The sequence below is a fragment of the Bicyclus anynana genome, chromosome 24 (assembly GCF_947172395.1).
Source record: "Bicyclus anynana chromosome 24, ilBicAnyn1.1, whole genome shotgun sequence".
Classification (NCBI taxonomy): Eukaryota; Metazoa; Arthropoda; class Insecta; order Lepidoptera; family Nymphalidae; genus Bicyclus; species Bicyclus anynana.
The window spans coordinates 984,885-1,008,662 of record NC_069106.1 but is presented as its reverse complement, the minus strand read 5'-3'; the positions used below and the strand labels follow the sequence as shown (position 1 = coordinate 1,008,662).

General features: G+C 37.8%; 2 protein-coding genes across 2 annotated transcripts; one reads left to right on the top strand and one right to left on the bottom strand.

Moving 5' to 3' along the window:
* Positions 1-1,175: 1,175 nt before the first annotated feature.
* LOC112050292 (cilia- and flagella-associated protein 206) lies at positions 1,176-17,510 on the top strand. The gene is made up of 10 exons (XM_024088524.2): positions 1,176-1,403; positions 3,636-3,873; positions 4,571-4,748; positions 5,562-5,736; positions 9,065-9,257; positions 9,978-10,148; positions 11,052-11,299; positions 12,549-12,673; positions 14,113-14,222; positions 17,222-17,510. The coding sequence occupies exons 1-10, from the start codon at positions 1,192-1,194 to the stop codon at positions 17,450-17,452; spliced, it is 1,881 nt and encodes a 626-aa protein (XP_023944292.2). The 5' UTR covers positions 1,176-1,191; the 3' UTR covers positions 17,453-17,510.
* Positions 17,511-18,182: 672 nt separating this feature from the next.
* Positions 18,183-20,202, bottom strand: LOC112050284 (uncharacterized). The gene is made up of 3 exons (XM_024088513.2): positions 19,996-20,202; positions 19,259-19,650; positions 18,183-18,814 (listed from the first exon to the last, which is right to left on the bottom strand). Exons 1-3 carry the CDS (start codon positions 20,081-20,083, stop codon positions 18,644-18,646), a joined length of 651 nt encoding a protein of 216 aa, XP_023944281.2. The 5' UTR covers positions 20,084-20,202; the 3' UTR covers positions 18,183-18,643.
* Positions 20,203-23,778: the final 3,576 nt, after the last annotated feature.

Genomic DNA, 23,778 nt, shown 5'->3' with positions numbered 1-23,778 from the left:
AACTTTGAACTGTATATTTTCAGTTTGTGCAATTTTATGAACATTCAGTAAAAAATAAGACCGATGAGTGATTTTGTGGTCATGGAGGCTTTTCAATCTAGTGCGCTAGATTTATCAGCTTTCAACTCCCAGAGGGATAGATATAAGTTGATTAATTAATAAAAGACTTTCAAATCGAAACTGTGATTTTATTTAAAAAAAAAAAAAGCAGCTTCCCTAAAAATCACTGATTTACCCAATAAATGTAAAATTTTCGAAAATCATCTTGTATCTCGATTATGATAACTACTATTTTGTCCAATCAGTTTGTCAAATGAATGAATGAAATGACCGAAAGGGGTGTGGATTTTCATCCTCCTAACAAATTAGCCCGCTTCCATCTTAGATTGCATCATCACTTACCATCAGGTGAGATTGTAGTGAAGGGCTAACTTGTAAAGAATTAAAAAAAAATCAAAATATTGAGATTTAAAAAAATATAAGTGCAGTTTCATAGCGGCTCGAAATTGGGAATTTGTTAGTGCTAATCCCCCATAACTTAGACAGGGCTCGTTAATCCAACGAACCCAATCATTCCCCGTTGTCCATGTCTTTTATGCGAGACATTACAGGCGAATTAACAATATAATATTGTTATCGAAATTAGGTTATTAGTGATGTGATAACAATCGATAGTTTTTTTCATAATTAACATCATATCATCGTAATTTAATTAGTTTTAAAAAACCAAGTAAATCCGTAATATTTAACAAAAATCTTAATTACAACAGCTACATTGAAAAAAGTAATTCAAGATAGAAAAATCTTAAAAAAAATGACGGATTTTTTCAAAACTAATCAAATTGTTTTTAAATAATTGGGTGTTGTACCTACGATTTGCGTTTTATCCATTAATTATGGGACATCCTGTATAATACAATACAGAACATTATCACCCTCTAAGCCCTGCCAAGCTACATTGAAAAAATTTGGTTAAAAATCCAAATCTCATAGAGAGTTGCCCTGTAGTTAATAATGATGATAATTTATGTCATGTCCTGGATTGCCAAAAATCATGGTATTTTGAGCGTAGTGTTACCATAGCAACATTGAAATAATTTATCAAAGTTTAGGCTTGTTATAGTCATTTTATGATTATTTAATTTAATACATTTAATAATAACATTTATTTTAGATATTTTGAAAATAGCTATGGCGTGTAATGATAATGTAATAAAAAATATGGCGAACGAAATATCGAGAAATTGCCAAGCGGTAAACTTTACAGTGGACCCGGAGTTTGTTATTTATTTGATAGACTTGCTTTTATTGAACCCGAAATACGGGAAGCTGTTTGCGAAAACTATTTGCAGAAGTAATTTGGACTTCTTTGTCAAAGAGTGCGTGTCTTTGCTCACTGGTGAGTATCCCAAACAGCCCCTATAAGGTAAGTAGCCCTTTCCCTCCCCTCCGCCTCTTTCTACGATCGAAAACGAGAAAAATGTATGGGAATGACAGATTTTGATCACGTGACCTGTCGATAGCAAATGTCGTTCCCATACATTTTTAGCGTTAGCGATCGTAGAAAGAGAATCGACGCGCCACTTGGCTACAGGGGCAGGGCCGCCTATTAAAAACAAAAATTTATTTGAAACCTCGTCCCACCAAAATGTAATTTTTAAGAAGTAAGTAGGTACTTACTGTTTATAAAGTACCTACTATACTAATAGCATTAACAACTGAGTCTTAGGGCCATAAATCATTTCTCTATATCTATCTCGCTTGCACTTATGGGTCTTATGGAGCCGTCTAGTGAAGGGTGTAACAATGAAAGACATATTATCGATAAGTAAAGTTTATTATCGTATCTTGTTCACAAAATTAAAAAAATTAACAATATTTGATTTAATATAATACATATTTCATATTATATAATTATTAACTAAATAAAATTAATCTTCATCTGAGTCTTCATCATCAGAATCTTCGTCTTCTGCCAAATTTATTATATATTAGTATCCATAGTGCGCAACGAGTAACACATGAATGTATTTATTTAATTGCAGTAAACACATTTATAGCAAAAAAAATACGCAATGCAATTACATTAGAAACCGACCAATCAGAATCGTCCAAATCATTATTGACTCATCATTAGCACGTGCGCAGGTAGCCGTTTATCGATAATTAGGGTGCGCAGGTAGGCGCGCTGCACATTCCTATCTTTTTTGACTTTTATGACCGGACGACTCAGATGATAATGCGCATACTATAAACATTCTTTACTCAATTTTACTTCACATGGTCTGGAGCCTGTGAGGGCGACATCGTCCGCATTACATATAAGCGGAAAGTTCGTCAGCTCATGCTCTTACCAAAGCTAGATAAGTACCTACACGGTAGGCAACTTCTTATACTGTAACTTTTGGAGATATTGCTAGTAGTAGTAGGTAGGTACTATTCAATATTATGTTTTGCTTTTGTATAACGCGCAAAGACTTTCCAATTCACCTCCAGGGAATTAATAAAAGCGTTAGCTTATGCGTTTTCTATGTTCTTGTTCGCCTCTATCTTTCTCATTCTATAGTATCGTATTAGATAGAGAGAGATAGAGGGAAATTGAAACTCCTACAGGTTTCAAGAGTCCAAACCGTCCGAGTACCTGTAAAGTGTACGTTATCGAACCGCCAGCACCCAGCGGCTTCCTGCAACTAGCTTGATTCCCTCGGTCTACCAAGTAAGGGTCGACCAGCACTGGGCATTCCAGCAACTAAGGACATCCATCGGCTCTTCAGACTATGTGCCCTGCCCATTGCCACTCCAGCTTCGCGACTCGCTGAGCTATGTCAGTAACTTTGTTCTTCTGCGGATCTCATTTGTGATTCGCTCACGCAGAAAATTCCAAGCGTAGCTCGCTCCATCGCCCGCTGAGTGAGAAAACACTCGCCAGAAAATTATCTTTGTGGCAACTCTTTAAAAAACACCAATAAAACCTTGGATAGAAGCAGGCGTTACTTTGCGGAAGTTCATCATGATTATATAATGATTTATTTATTTTGCTATCATCCGCGAAAATTCGGCGAACCCATGCGACAACGTCACCCAGGTCCGACAAAATACTCTCTACGTACGTTTCACCCCGAAACCGGAGCATCCTCAGGAGATGTTGACTTTGCAATTGCACGTTGTAGAGTCAACATCTCCTGAGGATGCTCCGGTTTCGGGGTGAAACGTACGTAGAGAGTATTTTGTCGGACCTGGGTGACGTTGTCGCATGGGTTCGCCGAATTTTCGCGGATGATAGCAAAATAAATAAATCATTATATAACCAATAAAACCTTTTTTTTTAAAGGTCTCTTTAATCCATATGACTTTTAATGAAAATCATTTTATGAGGATTCTGGATGCTTGTTGCCTCTCAAATCCTAGACCAAACTACATACTTACCTACTTGACTATCGTATAACTTATGATAGGAGCATGGGCATACAAACCTTCTTCTTATAAACAAATAATTAACTAATTAGTACTTAATTATTTTGTTTATAAGAAGAAGGTCTAGTTATCGCAGACTCGAAGACCAATACAATATTTTTTTCAATAAAGATTTTAAGTAAAAGCTTTTTTTTGTGTAACACATATAATTCAACAGGTAGTGAAACTTCGATAAACACACTAAAACTTCAATACATGATGCAAACAAACTACGATAAGCTACAGAATCTAATAGACAAACACCAGGCGTCCATAGACCAGTGCTTAAAGCCTCTACTCACAGAGATACTAGATGACGGGCCCGAGCTGGAGGATGAGCAGGCGCAGAAGAAGCTGTTTAGGAAGATATCCATTTATATCATACTCTCCAGCGGTTTGGGGAACCCTGGTTCTATAGTGGTAAGTAAAGGTTGAATTTAAATTTCAACGCCCTAGCCCTAGTTACCGAATTACCCGGCCTTCTGTAATCTGTATCCTAGTCCACAAAGTTATCAGTTTTTTATAAATACCGCAGGAATACGGAGGAATTTGGGGATAAAACGTAGCCTAGTATGTTGCTTAATATTTTCCTCTATCTTACAGTGAAAGTCCTATCAAAATCAGTCTTTCCAGAGATTATCTCAGACAAAAAGGTAGACATATTTTGTGACTAGCTGACGCCGCGCGGTTCCCGTTCCCGTAGGAATACGGGGATAAAATATATAGCCTATAGCCTTCCTCGATAAATGGGCTATCTAACACTGAAAGAATTTTTCAAATCGGACAGTAGTTCCTGATATTAGCGCGTTCAAACAAACAAACTCTTCAGCTTTATAATATTAGTATAGATTTAGTATTGTGTAAATAGCAGACATATATGGTTAACCATTAGACCGAGCTACGAGCATACCTATTAATATTAAAAATGCGTAAGTAAATTCGCCTGTCTGTCTAACCTTTTCACAGCCAATCCGTTTTGGTATGGAGATAAATTGGAGCTTGAAGCAGAAGAAATGCTATTTTTTATGCCGAAAAAAATCCATAGCTTCCGCGGGATTTGTTTAAAGCCCATGGAGTCGCTGGCGTTAGCTAATCTGAACATACTTTTATTTTATAGACATTAAAAGAAGGCATGGCAGCGTTAGAAAGCGTATTTTCGCTAGAGGACCTCAAAGTGTTTGTCACTCTGCCTAGATCGGAGAAGATCCCACAGTTGAATGAACTGATGCAGATCACATCTGGCGTGAGGCTTTTTAACAGGGACTGCAAGAAAGGCGGCGAGGGTATACCAGATCGTAAGTTCTACTACAATACACACAACTAATGCTGTTCACCAAAGCGGAGCGAGGCAGCGGAGCGGAGAAACGGAGTAATGCTGAGCGGAGTTGCGTACGGTGTCTGTACACCGGAGACAAGCGAAGCTACGGAGCGAAGTGAGAAAGTAATGCGAAGCTGAGTTGCAGACGTGATTCCCCGCTCCGCTTACCGTTTTTATATGAATTTATAAACTAGCTCGCAAGTCCCTGTCCACTGCAGAGAAGCGGAGATTTTGTGCAATCCTATTGGTTAATATTTCTCCGTTTCTCGGCTCCGCTGCCTCGCTCCGCTTCGGTGGACTGGCAGCCTAATAGCGAGGTTTTGATAGTAAATCATGTGATACATAAAATAAACCCAGGTTGACTTTATTGTGGGGTCTTCTCGGACCAAGGCGCGTTTGGAATCCTCGTAACTTTGATTTTATTTTTTTGTCTTTAATTATCACCACTCATAACATAACCTGACGTTTCAAATGTGCTTGTAATTGTAAACTAAGCGTAAATAAATTTTGATTTTTACTTTTGAAGCGCTTCGCTGCACTACTCGACTCGCTTCAGGAGTTCAGGATTTCGTCGTGAAGCGAGTAGTGTATTTGAGGCTTAACAATTTTATTACGAACGGCCCTTTAAGAGGCGTCTCTCAGAAGAGACACCCTTAGAGAGTCGTTCCGCCCATCTACTCTGCATCTGCCTTCGGGCGCTTCTGCGCTAGCCCAAACCCTCCGGTGACGCCGCTGAGGTCCCCTAAGGAGCCTACGGCACTTTCACAATCAAAAAAAAAATTATTCGCAGTTCCGTTCAACATAATCGACGCTGGCAAAGCGTGCATATCGTCCCTCTCGCACTCGCTCATAGCGGCCATGCAGAGAGTGAACTCGCTGACCACGGCCGTCGCCGACACCGTCGCCGTTGACGGCGCCACGGGCAACGTCGACGTGCTGGTGCCGCCCACCTCGGACTTGACTGAGTGAGTGGTGCCAGTGACAGGCGTCCCTCACGCACTCGCTCATCGCGACTATGGAGAGAATTAACTCACTAATTTTTTTTAGACGATTTAAAAGTTACCTCCAAAAAATAATTAGCTCTACCTAGGATTAGTTGAAACCAGAAACAGAACCTTCTTGACCGAAGTCATATTAGGCTAATTAGAACATGAGCCCCCGATCCCTACGCCGATTGTAGATCTAGACGCCCAAAACACGTCCTTTACGATCCTGACGATGACATACCGAACGACAATGCTTCCCAGGCAACACAAACACAAGCGTCTTCACCGGCGAAAGTCCCCGATATCTGACGTCAACTGGACGTGGCTTATTTAACTCACGATTTCGTGGGTGTCCGGACTGATATATTCAGGCCAATACAACCTTCCCGAATGGCCCTCTAACCCGATATCCGAGTCTCAGAGGAGACGCCCTTAGAAAGTCTTTTCGCCTATCTAACTATAGGGATGATGACAGTTTTTTAAATTGTATATAAATTAAGAGTATACTAATAGTAAAGCAATTTTGTAAAAGTAACAGGGTGTCTGCGATCATTACTTTCGGAGCTACAGGGATTTAAAGGGTCAGATTTGCGGCGCTGCCGCGGATCCCTGAAAAACGCTCCATACAAAATGGCACGATTTAGTGACGTCGTTGGCTCGCTGATCGTTAGGTTTGTATGGGCGTTGAAACAAAATTACTAGTATCTTCGTTATTTGTGCGTTTATGTTTATAGTTCATTTATTAAAAAATGTCACATTTAATGTAAGGAAGCTAAAACTGTATGAATTTTCATCTAATTACGATGAAAAAAATTTAATAGATTTTGAAATTTTATAATCTTACTAGCGGACGCCCGCGACTTCGTCCGCGTAAAATTAGTTTTTTCAGGAATCCCTCGGAAACCATGGATTTTTCCGGGATGAAAAGTAGCCTATGTGTTAATCCAGAATAAAATCTATTTCCATTCCAAATTTCATCCAAATTGCTTTAGCAGCCGCAGCGTAAAGGAACAAACATACACACACACACAAACTTTCGTCTTTAAAATATTAGTGTGATAGCGGTCATACTTTCGCTTTCGCTTTTACTTATGTACACATCTTCCCTACCCCTACCTTACCCTACTCCCTACTTAAACCTACCCAACCCTACTGTGCCCCTACTTTTCCCTTACCCTACCGCTAACCCTAACCCTACCCTACCCCTGCCTTACCTCTACCCTACCCTTACCCTACCCCTACCTTACCCGTACCCTACCCGTTCTCTATCCTACCCGTACCCTACCCTACTCGTACCCTACCCCTTCCCTACCCTACCTCTATCCTACCCTTCCCCTTCCCTATCGTACCCCTACCTCTACCCTACCCCTACACTACCCTAACCTACTGGTACCCTACACCTTCCTTACCTTACCCCTACCCTTCCCCTACCTTTAGCAAAATCGGTCCTGCCCTTTGAGTGTGGTGCGATGACCAAAGGACTATTTCCCAAGAAACTAAAGAGGGGTAATCTCTGGATCTACTGGACCGATTTAGAAAATTCTTTTACCAGTAGTAAGCTAAGTTATTTGCGAGTGTCATAGGCTATGTTTGATCTCCATATTCACACGGGAACGGGAACTACGTAATTGAAAGCGCGGATCGTCATGTAGCGGAATATCTGCGTCTTTTAGAAATTTTGTATTATCTCCGAAACTATTTAACTAATTAACATACTATAAAGGGCAAATCTTATCTCCATAATATCCTTGTGATTATTAAATAATTTATTTTGATAAGGATTTAAGTTAAGTAGCATAAATAATGACGCAAACCTAAGTATATAAAATTAATAATTTTTAAAACACAAAAGGTACTATATCTGCTAATATATAGAAGATAGATATATGGCGTTGCGGACTTTTTTGTAGAACTTTTAAAGATACATAAAGCCTCCATACATTAATTTCAATTTTACACAATGGTTAAGGCAGCGCATGCGAATAAGTCTGCTTAAGAAGATTTTCACTCCGACCTGTATGACAAAAACTGTGTTAAATCGGCTAATATATATGATACCAATATAAAATATAGCCTATAGCACTCCCCGATAATGTAGCATTCTACTGGTGAAAGAATTTTTGAAATCAGACCAGTAGTTCCGAAGATTACCCCATTTAAAAAATGTGACAAACTTACAAACTTACAAACTTTACCTCTTTATAATATTAGTATAGAAGTATAGATATAGATTAGTATAGATATAGATATAGATATAGATATAGATATAGATTTATTTTGCAAATATCCAGACAATCTTTGCTTTTTATGTATAAATTAGTTAACATTGACCTTATTTACCTGAATGTATCATAAAAATCAATATATTCAAACCTAGTCATCATCCCCATTCTGCTTCTGCCTTCGGACACTATCAGGCGATGCTTCATGAAGCCGTAGAGGTCCCATTAGGGAACCTTCGGCACTTACACAATCAGAAAAAGAAATAGAACAAACGAGGTAAGGGGCTTGCTTAGTCAAAAGCAGAAACAGGGTAACTACCGGTAACAAAGTTTATAGGAGCTCTCACGTTGGCGGGCTTAGGGTTAGGGTGATAATGTCAAATTCATTAACGACCACTGTCAAATGATAATTACCGGGACCAACGGCTAATGTGCTCTCCGAGGCACGGGGGTGTAATACTAACTACCTAATTCCGGGCTGAGCCAGAATTTGTTATCGTACGTATCTCATATTCCGACCCATAGCCCGACCAAGGATTCGGACACAAGAACTCTGAACCGAAGCAAACTAAAGCTAACTCTAGGACCATCGAGGCAGTGGCAGAGGCAAAAGACATCCCTTCTGCTATAAGGCTATGAGGGAGACCTGCCCCTGTAGCCAAGTGGCACGTCCATTCTCTTTCTACGATCGCAAACGCTAAGATGACGCTACGTTAAGGGAATGACATTTGCTATCGACAGGTCACGTGATCAAGATTTATCATTCCCATTCAGGGGCTGGCCCTGTATTCGGACGTTAAAATAGGCTGATATAATCATCATCGTCATCATCATTAACAGCCGATGGACGTCTACTGCTGGACATAGGCATCTAAGCATCTTGCATAAACATCCAAATAAAACGGTCTCGAGCCGTCAGCATCAATCCACCTAGTGGTGGATCGATCAACACTGAGCTTTCCGGTGCGGGTTCCAGCACCTTGAGACTTGGGGAAAGTTTTCGAACAGTGCATGTTACCAGTAATATTAACGGATCAGAGACTGTTAATACTGATGATGAACAAAGTTTACTTTCCGTATTCCAGAAAAGACTACAGTCAAATATTTGACCTGTTGGCCTTCAATCGACAGTATGAAGTGTTTATACGGAAACTCTTGTCCGATGTGGAGACCATGGAGCAAGACGGCACCAAGGATGTGGAGAAAGTCAAGATGGTTCTGGAAGAGTTGCACACCGCTGTCAAATACAAGGCAGCCGTGCCCGTCGCTACGGTTTTTGTAAGAAATTTCATAATGCACTACCCTCATAATAAAAATTAACTTTAAATTTAAAGGCATTTCATAATGTTTAAAGTGTAGATACTTATAGGTAATAATATTTCATTCCCTTTCTTTCTTTCATCCAAAATTCTTCTTCTGTCATGCCTATTAAATACGTCTGTTTTCAAAAATTAAAACTTGAGAAAAGGCTAATTATATATTTAGACCCTTAAAATAATAGGGTTTATATAAACTTTAAAAACACCGTTTAAGATTTTTGCAAAAGAACTTTAAAGATCTTTAGCGAACGGTTGCCCCGAAGTCTGGTGACCGGTGGTGGTATGATAGAAACTATCGAAAAATTAGGTTTTGTGTTTTGATTAGACACTACTAAGCTACCACGGTTCAAACACTTTAATTTGCTACAATAGGTACCTATTGACTACTTACCATGTAGGTAGCAGAGCGTGGGTTCACTTTCAGCCTTCCTAAAATTAGATATGTCTTACTACCGCATTCTCGGACTCTCCGGAGACTCTCTTCTACGGAGCTCCAAGGTCCATTTTTTATACTTAAGTTCATCAATGCCCAGCTGTGCTGCTTCGCAGCAAAACAGATTTGCCTACTGTTAAAATTGAAGTCAGTGCTTTAAAATGTCCGTTGTTTTCTCAACTCTCATGATCCTATCTATTTATCTTGTAACACTATAGTGAAGAATGGTTCTGTGTCATATTTCAGCCCTTATTCAGTAAACTGTGGCGCGTCTGGCGTTCCATGCAGAACGTGATGTTCTTGCTGTCGACCGTCAGCCGACTGATGACCGCGCTGGCGCACGTCAGCGATCAGATGAGGATACCCTACGGTCTGCTGGACAAAATGCTGGAGGGGAAGAGCGTTGTCACCGATCAGGTACTATATTTAAACTACTTTTTCTTATTTCTTTTTCCACAAGTTAGGCCTGGACTACAATCTCACCTGATGATAAGAGGTGCAATCTAAGATGGAAGCGGATTAACTTGTTAGGAGGATGAAAATCCATACCCCTTTCGGTTTCTACACGACATCGTACCGGAGCGCTAAAACGCTTGGCGGTACGACACCTGGCTACCAAACACTGTACAAACATCGTAGTTGAACCAGGTGACAACATTTTCCAAATTTTTGATTTCTCTACAGTTCTCGAGTTCGAGTCCGTTCGAGTTCGAGATTCCCAGCTAGAGTCAGTTTAGGATTTTATATTTATCTAAATTGGGTCATAATATCTAAATTGGGTCAGGTCTGGTCTGGCGGTAGGCTTCGGCCGTGGCTAGTTTATTTTTTATTTTTTGGCAAGTTAACCCTTGACTGCAATCATACCTGAAAGTGATTATGCAGTCTAAGACGAAAGCGGGCTAACTTGGAATCTGCACAAGTTTCTTCTACCCGTATTTCCGACGGTACATCGTACCGGAACGCTAAATCGCTCAACGGTATTTTTTTGCTGGTAGGGTAATAACTAGCCACGGCCGAAGTCTACCACCAAACAAATTACAGATGTCCAGTGATGTAGCTTTCATGTTAATACCTACTACAACCAAGTACCATACTGCATTCCTACCTGAAATGAAATGAAATAAAACTTTATTTGCCATAATACATTTAAATATACAAGATGGTCATACAAATATAAAGTCATATTGTATTGCCATATAAATGGCGCGCAAATTTTACAATATATACATATAATTGTTTGAGTGTATATTACTTACCCTGTATATCTACCAGTAGGTTGTAAGAATAGGAAGCATTACTGCCTAACATGTTTTTTTACAGGAAAGAATGAGCGAGCCTGTCAGTCTTAAAGAGAGATTGTCTCTAGGGTCGTTGACCTATCTATGTCGTGACAGTTCTGGTGAGATCACCGACAGACAAGTGAAATATCTCGGCTTTTGCGCGCTTTGCCTCAGTGTGGGTGCTCTTGTGCCGAGCAATTTGAAAGTGGGAGTAATCAAGTCAAAGGGCACCCGATACGGGTTCTGTAGTGTCAAAATGGCGGCGCGATTTAATAAAGACCCCCAGAGGTAAGAAATGTTCGCGATTAATATTGTTACGAAATATGGTTCGAAGATTTGGAATGAAGCATTGATTCGTATGAGACTTCATTCACTCTTTAATCCTAGTATACACAGTCCAAACGTAAATATTTTGTTGTCCACAATCGTAGCCGAGTTCACTATTGTTCACTTGTATCGCTGGTATCACTTGATGTTACTTCTCTTCGTTCCGAAGTTAAACTGCTACGAGTGTCGCGTCCTTCGTGTATTTATACACGTCAAAATGATTCCAGACAATTCTGGAATAGCCCACACGCGTGTTTATTCCACGAAATTCGACAAACAACATTAACAAATGATCGTAGACAATTCAAATTGTAAACTACTTTATGGGCGAGCGATTATATATTAAACGCAAGCTTTTGGGAAAGGCTTATTATAGTGTTAATGATTATATTAATGATAAAAAAGCTTGGTGTTAAACTGTAATAAACGACTGTGTGCTTAGTTTTAAATAAGTTTGTAAAATGGTAGTAAACAAAAAAAAACCTTGGCTGAGTTTGTTGTGGGCTCTTCTCGGACTAAGGCGCGTTTGGAACCCTCGTAACTTTAGTTTTAAGTTTTCGACTATTATTACCACCATTAGATTAAATTAAATTATGACATAATCTTGACCTTTGAAAAGTGCTTGTAAACTAAGCCTAATTGAAATAAATGAATGTTGACTTTTGACTTTTGAACCTTATGCCCCTGGTAATAGGGCTCTCCGTAACAATATGCTACTAATTGATTATGAAACGCGGCTAAAACTCATGTGATATAAGACCGGAGTATGCCCGACTAATTTCGAACTCATACGGGGCCCTTAGTCATGAGCTGGGTCTTGCAACGCGGCACGATCCAAATTGCGAAGCGGCGGCGCGGCGCGCAGCTGCTCGCCTCGCGCGCTGGGAGAGGGGTTGAGTGGTGGGCAGTGAAGGTTCCGTTACACTCGTGTTTCATAATCAATTATTATGAATAACACATGAAAGAGTAACATACGTTCATATCATCAGTTTTGGCAAAGCTCGGGAAACCGTGGAATTTTTCGGGATAAAAAGTAGCCTATGTGTTAATCCTGAGTAAAATCTATTTCCATTCCAAATTTCAGCCAAATCGCTTTAGTAGTAGCGGCATTAAAGAGTAACAAACATCCAAACATCCATACAAACTTTCGCGTTTATAATATTAGTAGGATTAGTTGATGGTTGTGCTTATAAGTTGACATTTGTTGCAGGTACGTGAATGAGATCCTCAACTACGCTCGCAACAACCCGCACGTGATCAACTTGCTGAACATTGCGGACGACATGAGCGAAGTCAAACACATCGACAACCTCGTCGTTAAGATACTACCAAAAAGTACCTACCTCAATTGTACAATTTCTTTTAAAGTATATTTGCCATATCAAATATGCCATTCCCTTCCAATTACTCGGGGTAGACTGTATTAGGAGTGGGTACGACAATAGACCAACGGGGCGGGGATCGAACCACCACCCCTCGGTGATGAGTCCGACCGCTCTTACCGTTGAGCTATTGAGGCTATAAATAGCTAAACGGTAATATTTATAAGTATTAGTTACATTAAAAGACTGTGTTAGGAGTGGGTACGATAGTAGACCCACGGGTGGGGATCAAACCACCATCTCTCGATAATGAGTCCGGCCCCTTTACTGTGGAGCTATTGACTGAGGCTACAATATTCCCATTCTCGTGGATCACTGATATCACTGATGATGTAGCTTTCCATTGCACCAATTATTGCATTTACAATACAACATTAGTTTAAAACCCGCACAACAAAAGAGACAAAAAGACAAACCGCCAAGCGAGCGAGCCCAAAAATTACTTTTTTGTCGAAACATTTTTTCGTTACATTTTGTCTAATCAGTTTTATCAAGCATTTTTTTTATTCTTTACAAGTTAGCCCTTGACTACAATCTCACCAGATGGTAAGTGATGATGCAATCTAAGATGGAAGTCGGCTAACTTGTTAAGAAGGAGGATGGAAATCTACACCCCTTTCGGTTTCTACACGGCATCGTACCGGAACCCGAAATTACTTGGCGGTACGTCTTTGTCGGTAGAGTGGTAACTAGCCACGGCCGAAGCCTCCCAACAGCCAGACCTGGACCAATTAAGAACCCCAATCGGCCCAGCCGGGGATCAAACCCAGGACCTCCGTCTTGTAAATCAACCGCGCTTACCACTGCGCCACGGGTACAACAATAGTCTCGCGGGTGGGGATCATACCACCACCTCTCGGTGATGAGTCCGGCCCCTTTACTGTGGAGCTATTGAGGGCTGAGGCTACATTATTCCCATTCTCGTGGGAATAACATATAGCCTATGTTACTCGCTGATGATGTAGCTTTCTATTGCACCAATTATCACATTACCTACTTTAGAGCCCGCCCAACAAAAGAGAAAAAAAGAGAAACCGCCAAGCGAGCGAGAACAAAATTACTGCAGTCTATAAAGAGGCATTTTTGTGTAACATTTTGTCTAATAAGTTTTACGATGTATATTTGGATTTAACAATTATTTTTATTAAAATAAAAAAAAACAAAATCAAAATTTCCATTATTTCAATTAGGCTTAGTTTACAAGCACTTTTAAAAAGTCAAGTGATGTCATGATTTAGTGGTAGTAATTAAAGTCGAAAACTTTAATTATCACCACTAAAAACTAGCCGCTTGCCGTCCCCTTTCGTATGTCGTCCAGATTGATTGCCCCATTGCCCTTACCTAGCTACGCCACTGGAATTAATAAAACAAATTTTTTTTTTATTTCCGCAGAGCAAATTCACGATAGAGACGTACAAACAGACACTCATCCGATAAATGGATACATAGAGAAGGACTACACGTCCAACTTGTGGGAGTGGAAGAGACGCGCTTGCCAATTGGTAATTACTAATTACTATCACACATTTACTTTAATTCTTTCGAAATAATATTCATTATCTCACAAGAAATGCAACATTGATATGGGTATCAATGGCGGATAGATGACGTTTTCAATGCAGTAATCGATTTGACGTTTGCTGTCAATTGTCATGTTGCTCTGTAAAATAATCTTTAAGTTTTTGAGTTATATCAAGATGGCGCCCCATCTTGATATAACTCAAAAACTTGGGTTTTTTATTTTATTTATTTATTTTTATTTAGTTACATTTATTCACTTTAATAAATTTTAATAAAATCCTTGTATTTTTAAAATTTTAATGATACGGGGTACAAGAGTGGATCTGAAATGGACCATCTCCTTTCGTGGGTATTATGTCAACTAACATAGTCAAAGTTAGTTGATCATGATTTTTTTCGAGAACCGCGGGGTAGGCTAGTAAATGTATACTCGAAATTTACTTAGATGACTTTTTTACACAACAATAATGGCCGACTATGAATCAAAGACAATCAGTAGGGTTGAGAAGTTAACGGCGGGCATCGGAACGATATCAAGTAGGTATCGTTATAACTGAAATACCTAAACTAAAACATCCGTTACTATACAACGTTATCTTAAAAGGGAACGTATAGTAACGTTTGTCGGTTGTGTGCATTTTAAGAAATTAAATATCACGTGTCACAAACGGTGAACGGTGCACGGTTTATGCCTATGGGTACGCGTGGTTAAGAAATGGGGTAATCTTTTTTTATTATTATTATAAATATACTTAAACAATACACATCACTATCTAGCCCCAAAGTAAGCATACAGAGTAGCTTGTGTTATGGGTGCTAAGATAGTTGATATTATAGTATTAATATACAATTATATACTACATATAAATACTTATATACACTCATGTTCATCACACAAATATTTTCCAGTTGTGGGAATCGAACCCACAGCCGTGGATGCAAAAAGCAGGGTCACTACCCACTGCGCCACGCGGCCGTCTCTTTCTTTAATCTTTTGGGGACGTACTAACGTCCAAGATTTGCTTATACTTCAAAAAAGTGTGCACGTATCCACGTACATACTGGGTGTAAGGGACATGATACCGAAAACTGCGTGAAGAGGTTAAATTTAGTTTCCACAACGATATTTTAAATAACAATTACGTGGGAAATGAGAAAATTCAGATTTTGAAAATTTTGAGCACGCAATGTACAGCGAACAATGCGATAACAACGCTCCGCAATCTACTGTGTACGTACGAGTAGGTACGTACGCATCGACAGCAAATCGGCTGGCTACACTTACCTATCTAATACCTATTTTTTATACTTTACAAGTTTTTAACTAGGTACAGGTAATTAACTTACTTCAGGTTGTTTCTCGTTTACGAGACGTTCTGTCGTCATAGTAGGTACAATATTCATGAGTACTGAATTGATTTGATCTAAGCATTTCAAGACTTCTCAGTCAACACACACAAACACACACAATACAAACGACACAATTGTATGAGTATTCGTTACAGAAAATCACTACTAACATAACATAGAACATACACAAAGGTTTTTGAATTTTGGTTTGTTTGTCAACAGACCGCCGAACACGAACTAAAGAAAAAATAGCGTAGCGTCTAGCGAAAGGACCTAAAGTTTCAATATTTTGAAAATACCTATTAACCACGCCGTGCGGCTTAGGTTAGAGAGAGATAGCAATTATTTTCCTCGGCACCGGCGGCGGTCGGCAATACAACGTCGCGCAGTTTGTTTGTGACTTTGTATAGATAGATACCTATTAGTCGTGACCTGCCTATTTGACCTCTTGGAAAACAGCTGATCGCGCGCATTTTGCAAATTAAATTTACATTGCTAGTTTTTGTTAAAATCTTGATTTGACGATTTTTATTAAAAATCGTATTGAGATAATGTTATCCATACCAGTGTTTGAATAATGCTACTATTCGTAAGATATCTTTTACGCTATAGAATAACGTGAGCATATGTATTGTATAACATTTTTATTAAAAAACTATTTTTTAAAATAAAATGATTATAAAATATTTCATTTTCCCATCTTTAAACTAACAACATATCAATTATTAAAGAATCATTCATTATCATTTATCGATAAGTTAACGCTCGATGTTATTTACCCATCCTTACTTTTCATAGACAATCTAGCGTTACGAAATGTCAAATTGCCGTAATCGTAGTTAAGCTGTGCAAATTAATCTCGTTGTGATTTTGTTTTTCAGAAAATAAATGTGAATAAATCGTAAATTCGGTGTAGTTTTTGGTGTAATTCGTACTGTACGCGTATAATAAAGGATTTAGACACTTTGTTCTTTAGAAATTACGTATAACGTAAGTGAAATATGTGATTTTATAGTATGCGCATTATCATCTGAGTCGTCCGGTCATAAAAGTCAAAAAAGATAGGAATGTGCAGCGCGCCTACCTGCGCACCCTAATTATCGATAAACGGCTACCTGCGCACGTGCTAATGATGAGTCAATAATGATTTGGACGATTCTGATTGGTCGGTTTCTAATGTAATTGCATTGCGTATTTTTTTTGCTATAAATGTGTTTACTGCAATTAAATAAATACATTCATGTGTTACTCGTTGCGCACTATGGATACTAATATATAATAAATTTGGCAGAAGACGAAGATTCTGATGATGAAGACTCAGATGAAGATTAATTTTATTTAGTTAATAATTATATAATATGAAATATGTATTATATTAAATCAAATATTGTTAATTTTTTTAATTTTGTGAACAAGATACGATAATAAACTTTACTTATCGATAATATGTCTTTCATTGTTACACCCTTCACTAGACGGCTCCATAAGACCCATAAGTGCAAGCGAGATAGATATAGAGAAATGATTTATGGCCCTAAGACTCAGTTGTTAATGCTATTAGTATAGTGACAAAACGGGTTTGTTTTGGTGATTAGACTTCTAAGAAAATTTTTGGTATATATGTTTACAGGCTACAATAGTAAACTGCCAGACGCACTCAACCCAGACCCACTACAGCCACCTCCGCGCGGACAGCCACACTCAGACCGCGCCCCCGCGACACCGCAGCCTGCAGACGCGGTCTGACGCGGGGGTCAACACCGCCCCGCACCACGTGCTCCTGTGGGGGCTGCGGGGGCAGTGGGGTGACGGGCAACACGCCATGAAGCTTGGCGACTTCGAGGAGAAAAACTGTGAATAAATCAACGATCTACTTAACCTAAAATTCAATCTTAAATTCAAATATAATATAAATAACTTCAGAGCAAATTCAACCTTAAATTCAATCTTTAAGGTTGAATTTGCTCTGAAGTTGGGATTTTATTGAATATTGGACTATATCTAAATAATTGTCTTTACCAATAATTCTAAAACTGTCAGAGCAAAATAGGCCAGTTTTTAAGTGAAATTTTGCGTGATTGTGCGTCATTTAATTATAATAGGTCAATGTAATAAATATATATAAAATAAACTGTGAATCTTACTATATATAAAGAAAAACCAGTGTGCTTAGTCTAAACCACACGACTGAAGTAAAACTTCTTTAGCTCTCCCTCTCAACGTTCAATCGCCTCGAACGATTACACTTTTCGTAACACATTCACCAGCTTCCTCCCCAAGTCAAGCGTGAGTAAAGAAGTTTTACTTCAAAAACCCTGAATTAAGAATTTTAATAAATATCACATTACAAAAAGATTATAACATTTATCACTCCCCCCCCCGTACCGCGCGGATGAAGACTTAGTTAAGCGGACTGTAGGCCTAAGACATAGGTCGTGATGAAAAAAAGACAGTCGACTCTACCAATACCGGCCAAAGCTGAAAGATCTGCCATTTCCATTATATTCGGCGCTATTGGTCGACAATATGTCTATCTATCGATGAATGCCGTGGCGTACACTTCGAGATGGTTTAAATAAAACAAATAAATGTTCAATTCCATCTTACGAGTATTTATTTTCAATATTATACCTATCTACACATCTTAGTATATACGATATTAAATAAACATTAGTCTGGTAGACTTCGCCCATGGCTAGCTACCACTCTACCATCAAAGACGAACCTCCAAGCGATTTAGCATAGAATAAACGGGGGTACGTCGTTCAAATAAGCCCGCTACCATTTACACAATGGTCTCAATATGTATGGACACACATATACATGCAATCAATTCATTCGAATTTGTTTGTGAACATCGTATCCAGTAATGACTGATAAGTTGACCCTTATATGGTGCCTATGTGTGGACAAAACATAGTTTTTTGTCGTATCCATTATAACGGGTTACCGTACATGGAGATGGACTATGTGTGAACGGGCTCTTAGACTGCATTGTCAGTTTACATGGGGTTGCAGTTAAATAATTTGTCACTGCATAAAAACATCTATTTTATCTGCGTAGTTTGCTCAACATCGCTTTAGTTTCATTCATAAACTTGACATCGTCGGCCTTCGCTTTGAATGACATCGCTTCTTCGCTTAGCGCTTGAAGCGAAGCTACTTGCGACATGAGAGATTTTGGTAGAATCGATTCTGGTATATTAAGAGATGAGTATTTGTTCTGAAAGAAACACAATATAATTGTTAGGGCTCGACCATACACTTCACTTCATGGCAATCCATCGCTAGAGCGGTTAGAGACCCTTAAATGCGATAGGACACCCTTAAAGTCAATAAGAGACCGTTAAATGTGATAATAGACTCTTAAATGCGATAAGACACTCTTAAATGCGATAAAAGACCCTTAAATGCGATAAAAGACCCTTAAATGTGATAAAAGACCCTAAATTGCAATAATACTCTCTTAAATGCAATAAGAGACCCTTAAATATTAGTCTCATCATTATCACAAAAAAGACTGTAGGTTGAATTGAAATTTCTATTAGGTAGATGATGATGATCTGTAGCGCAGGTTAGAATAAATCATCATGATGCACTCACATCATGGTGAGATTGCAGTCAAAGGCCAACTTGCCAACTGTTGCAATGAATAAAAAGAACTTACCTTAACCCGCTCATAGTTATCCTCGTATACGGACAACTTTTGTTTCAACTGTCTGATATACTCATGTATATTTTCAGGATTTGGATCCTGATTGGACAAACTCTGCCTTGAATTCTCCAAATCATTTTTCATATTTGCTAAAAATCGATTATTACGATCGATTTTTGTTTGCAACTCGATGTTTTTCTGTTTCAACTGGAGTAATTCATATTCGTGGTCGAGTTTTTCGCTCAATTCCCTCGATTTGTATAGCGATATTGCAATGGGGTCTAATGATTGGAGTTGTAACTCGTTTTGACTGTCCGCCACATTGTCTAGTATAGTTTGACTCTGACGTGGTAGTCTTTCTAGGTTTATATTTAATTTCTGTAGCGTTTCCGACGTTAGGGTAGCTGAAAATAAAGATAATTATTTATGTATTTTTAGCAGACTCAGAAGTGAATTACAAAAATAAGAAAATCAATATCGAACAAAGGTTATGATTCACAATATTTGTCAGGACAACTTAATTAACAAATCAAACTGTAACCAAAATAAGACCCTAGAATGGCAGAGAATGCCTTGAGCAGTCCCAGAGGCTTGTGACTCCAGGATTCGGATTATCCGGGGATCGAACCCAGGACCTCCGTCTAGTAAATCCACCGGACATACCACTGCGCCACGGAGGCCGTCAAAACAAAGCTTGTTTTATTCGGTCGGGTAATACTCAAGTTAAATAAACCTTGTTTTTCACTTACCGAGTGCTTTATCTTCCAAGCATTCCCTATTTATAATATTATTATATAGTTTTATAAAATCTTCATTTATAACATTACGGTTATCCATATTCTTCTCTTTTTCACATGCACTAAAGATCTACATAAAAATATCAAAACAAAAGAAAGACGTGTTTTTTAACAACTTTGTAACGGAAAATTGAAAATTCAATTTCAATTTTCATTTGACAATGACATTTAGGTTTAGGACAATTGACAAATTGACATTGCAAACGGCTAGCCATAGATTAAAAATCTCTATCAGGGTGTAATCAGTCTGTACATTACGACCTTAGTACAAATTGCATATACCTCCTTGGTACACTATTTGCTCAATAGATGGCGCTTTAAGGCACTTTGACCAGCTGGATTCTGAGGTAATCTTAAGCCAGGTATTAAAAAAAAAATATAACCTTGTGCGTCTTGTGACATTTTGTTTAATTTTGTAGACGAAACGGTTTTATTTCTTCTGCTTTCTTCATGGTGTTTTTTTGCGTTGATCTTTCCCGACGACTTGGCTTTATTTTATGGATTTTGGTGACTGTTATAAATCGTTTTGACCTGTGCTTTACTTTGGATTCCGAGAACTCTGTTATATATATCTTATCTTGAGATTTAGTAGAGTTCTGTTTTTAGTTTTTCGTGCAGATTTTTTACATTTAATTGGTGTAAGTCTACAAATATATTGTTAAGCGGTACCACTAGAGGTTTTGACGAAGATGACTCTATTCAAAGAGACGGAGTTGCTTATGTTTACAAAAGGTAAAACAATAAATAATTATATGTATCCTATATGTGTTTTTATTATTTGTATCCGAATTCCTAAATAAAATAATCATAGAATTAAAGAACAGTTAAAACTAATAGGTAAACATTATGTTTATGTCTCTATGGATATAGGTAAATATACGTAAATCGACGCTCATTTTATACTTATGGGTTTAACTTATAATTTTTGTAGTTCTCTATCTGCTCACATGATGGCGCTAAGCGGAGATGGCATCTGAGGACTCTATACCCTATATTCAATGTACTCTATGATCTCTATGGATTCACTAGAAACTAAAATTTAGTACAAAGTAGACCTGTGTAATTCGATCATTTCGTAAAACCCGGGTCGATCGCGACCCATTCTCATGGTAATCGGGTCTTAAAGATTCGATCATTTCGATCATTCGGGTCACGGGTTGTTCGGGTTTTGTGTATCGTTGCGAAGCGGCTTGAAGTAGGTAGGTATTTGAACTGAACACCCGTAAGACCCGAACCGGGACCCGATCGTTTGATCGACTGGCGGATTCAAAACAAAGATATGCCTACTATGAGTTAAATAAATATTATGGTTTGTAATTGTATCGCTTTTGCGTGGTGATACAATTATTAATGTTGTCATCTTCTAAATTTATATCCAAATAGTGGGAAATTTTATTTTATGTTTTTATGAACATAGATAAAATTATGTAAAAAAATTAAAGTTAAACATAACACAACATCTCAATTATAGTAATTGAGATGTAGTGTTATGTTTAACTTTAATTATTTTATATAATTTTATCTATGCTAAACTATACTAATTATATATAAACTATTGCTAAAAGTAATATATATTTTAACGAGAATAAAAAATCATAAAAACAGATTATGTATTAAATAATAATTATAAAATTAGGAGGGCGTTCTTTTTTTTTAACTTTATTACAGAATCTGATTTTATGATACAGGCAATTTAAACGAAATTGAAGTAAACGTAAATAATTATTTACCTATATAGTAATTATGAAATATTTCATTATAAGTATTTAGACGGAGCGTTTAAATTATTAAAAACGCTCCGTCTAAAACTCCGTCCGCTTTAGCCGCAAAGTTACTTTTACAAAATGGCTCTGCTATTATTAAATATGTACTATATATTATACAATAGAAAAATGTCAAACACCCTATTTTACTTATGCGCTAACACTTAATCGTATAACTGTAAAGTCTGTTGGTATTCACTATTTATTATTTTTCAGATACATTTATACCTATTTAAATGACTATCACTGTATTGTACATAAAATACGTATCATTATTGTCTATATATTAAAGTCCTTATTGTTATGCACTTAAAGTTCATATTATTCCGGACAAACGATGTTTTTAAGAGTGAGCGCTCCTTCACACAATTAGTTTTTGTTTCTAAACTTGTTCTAAATTGTGATTTAAAAATAAAATTTGAGAAGCTTTATTTGGTTTTAAGGAACTTCTTTTATTGCTTATTGTCATGCCAGCCTTGGAAAATATTCTCTCGCATGGCACAGATGTTGCGGGCACGCATAGTCGTCTTTTCATCAGTGTATATAAGTGGGGATATAAATTTTTGCGATCATTCCACCACTTTAATGGATCATCGGACCTGAAAAGTAATGGAATTATACAATTGTTATTGTGCAACATACTAACAAAAACAGAATATGATGAATAAAAACGATGAACCGATACGGACCTATTTATTAATGGCTCATTTAAATATTTGTCGAGTTCTACAATACTTGCGGCTGTAGGATTTTTTATGATATCATTTTCAACTTCTTTGTCAAAATCAGCCCACATGCTACTCGTAGAAGATGACGCCTGCGCCTCATTCATAGTCGGAGCAATTTCGAGCAATGGTATTGAATCTTGTGCGGCTAAAGAGCGAAGTTTTCTTTTTATACCTTTTAGACAGGTATCGTATTTTTCCATGGTAGTAAATGCATGCTTTTTAAATCTTGGATCTAAAAAAGATGCCTCCGTGACTAATATGTTATTTTCAAGGTCACGGAACCGACTATTTAATTGTTCTTGTAGATCATTTAAAAGTTGAAGATATTGATCTGAACCATTTTCAATCAGATTTTTTTTCACGTGATTTTTCATTATTTTTACCAAAAGCATAACTTTTGATATTGTAACTGATTTTTCAGCACTTATTTCTTCCGTCACTTCGTAAAATATTTTCAAGATATTAATGCACTGCTCTATCAGCAGCCAATCTTCAGGTGATAAGGTGTTGAGGCGCGGTTGTTCGATAGCAAGAGTACTTACTACAGCATCTTTAATTTTTAATATACGTGTCAACATGTCATAAGTGGAGTTCCATCTGGTAACAACGCTCTGTTTTAACTTTAAGGGTGGTAATTCCATCTGTGTCTGCATAGCTTGTAGCCGACTGTTTGCAGAAGAGCTGTGCTTAAAATACTCCACTATCATTTTTACTTTATCTAGCTGTGGTTTCATAGCGTTCAAACTATGTTGGACGACAAGGTTTACTGTGTGGGCAAAACATGGAAAGTGTCGCCAGGTTGTTAAATGAACAGCCGCTACAATATTTGCCGCGTTATCTGTTATAATCCCTGCTATTTTGTTTGTGATTCCCCAATTCGACGTTTCATTTTTTAAGAAGTTTGACAAATTTTGTGCTGTATGACGTTCGTCTAATTGGGAACAGCCTAACAATACTGATTTAAGCAGGGAGTTTTTGTTGATAAAATGAGCTGTAAGGGCTATAAATGCTGTGTTATTAATAGATGTCCAACCATCAGTAGTAAGGCATACAGCCTCAGCTTCGGCAGTCAATTCTAAAACCTTTTCTTTAGTACTCTGGTACAATTTAGGCACTAAACTAGATGATATAGTTTTGCGAGTGGGTAATCTATATGTCGGCAATATCATTTTGTACATTTTTTTAAATTCTTCTTCTTCCACAATTGAAAAAGGATGATAACCTTTTACTATGAATTTAACAAT

Excerpts from the sequence above, each read along its gene's own strand:
- LOC112050292 (XM_024088524.2), top strand. The coding sequence starts at position 1,192 with ATGGCGTGTAATGATAATGTAATAAAAAATATGGCGAACGAAATATCG. Across the intron at positions 11,300-12,548 it reads TTTAATAAAGACCCCCAGAG|GTACGTGAATGAGATCCTCA; the intron begins GTAAGAAATGTT and ends CATTTGTTGCAG. Across the intron at positions 12,674-14,112 it reads CGTTAAGATACTACCAAAAA|AGCAAATTCACGATAGAGAC; the intron begins GTACCTACCTCA and ends TTATTTCCGCAG.
- LOC112050284 (XM_024088513.2), bottom strand. The coding sequence starts at position 20,083 with ATGGATAACCGTAATGTTATAAATGAAGATTTTATAAAACTATATAAT. Across the intron at positions 19,651-19,995 it reads CTTGGAAGATAAAGCACTCG|CTACCCTAACGTCGGAAACG; the intron begins GTAAGTGAAAAA and ends CTTTATTTTCAG. Across the intron at positions 18,815-19,258 it reads ATAACTATGAGCGGGTTAAG|AACAAATACTCATCTCTTAA; the intron begins GTAAGTTCTTTT and ends TGTTTCTTTCAG.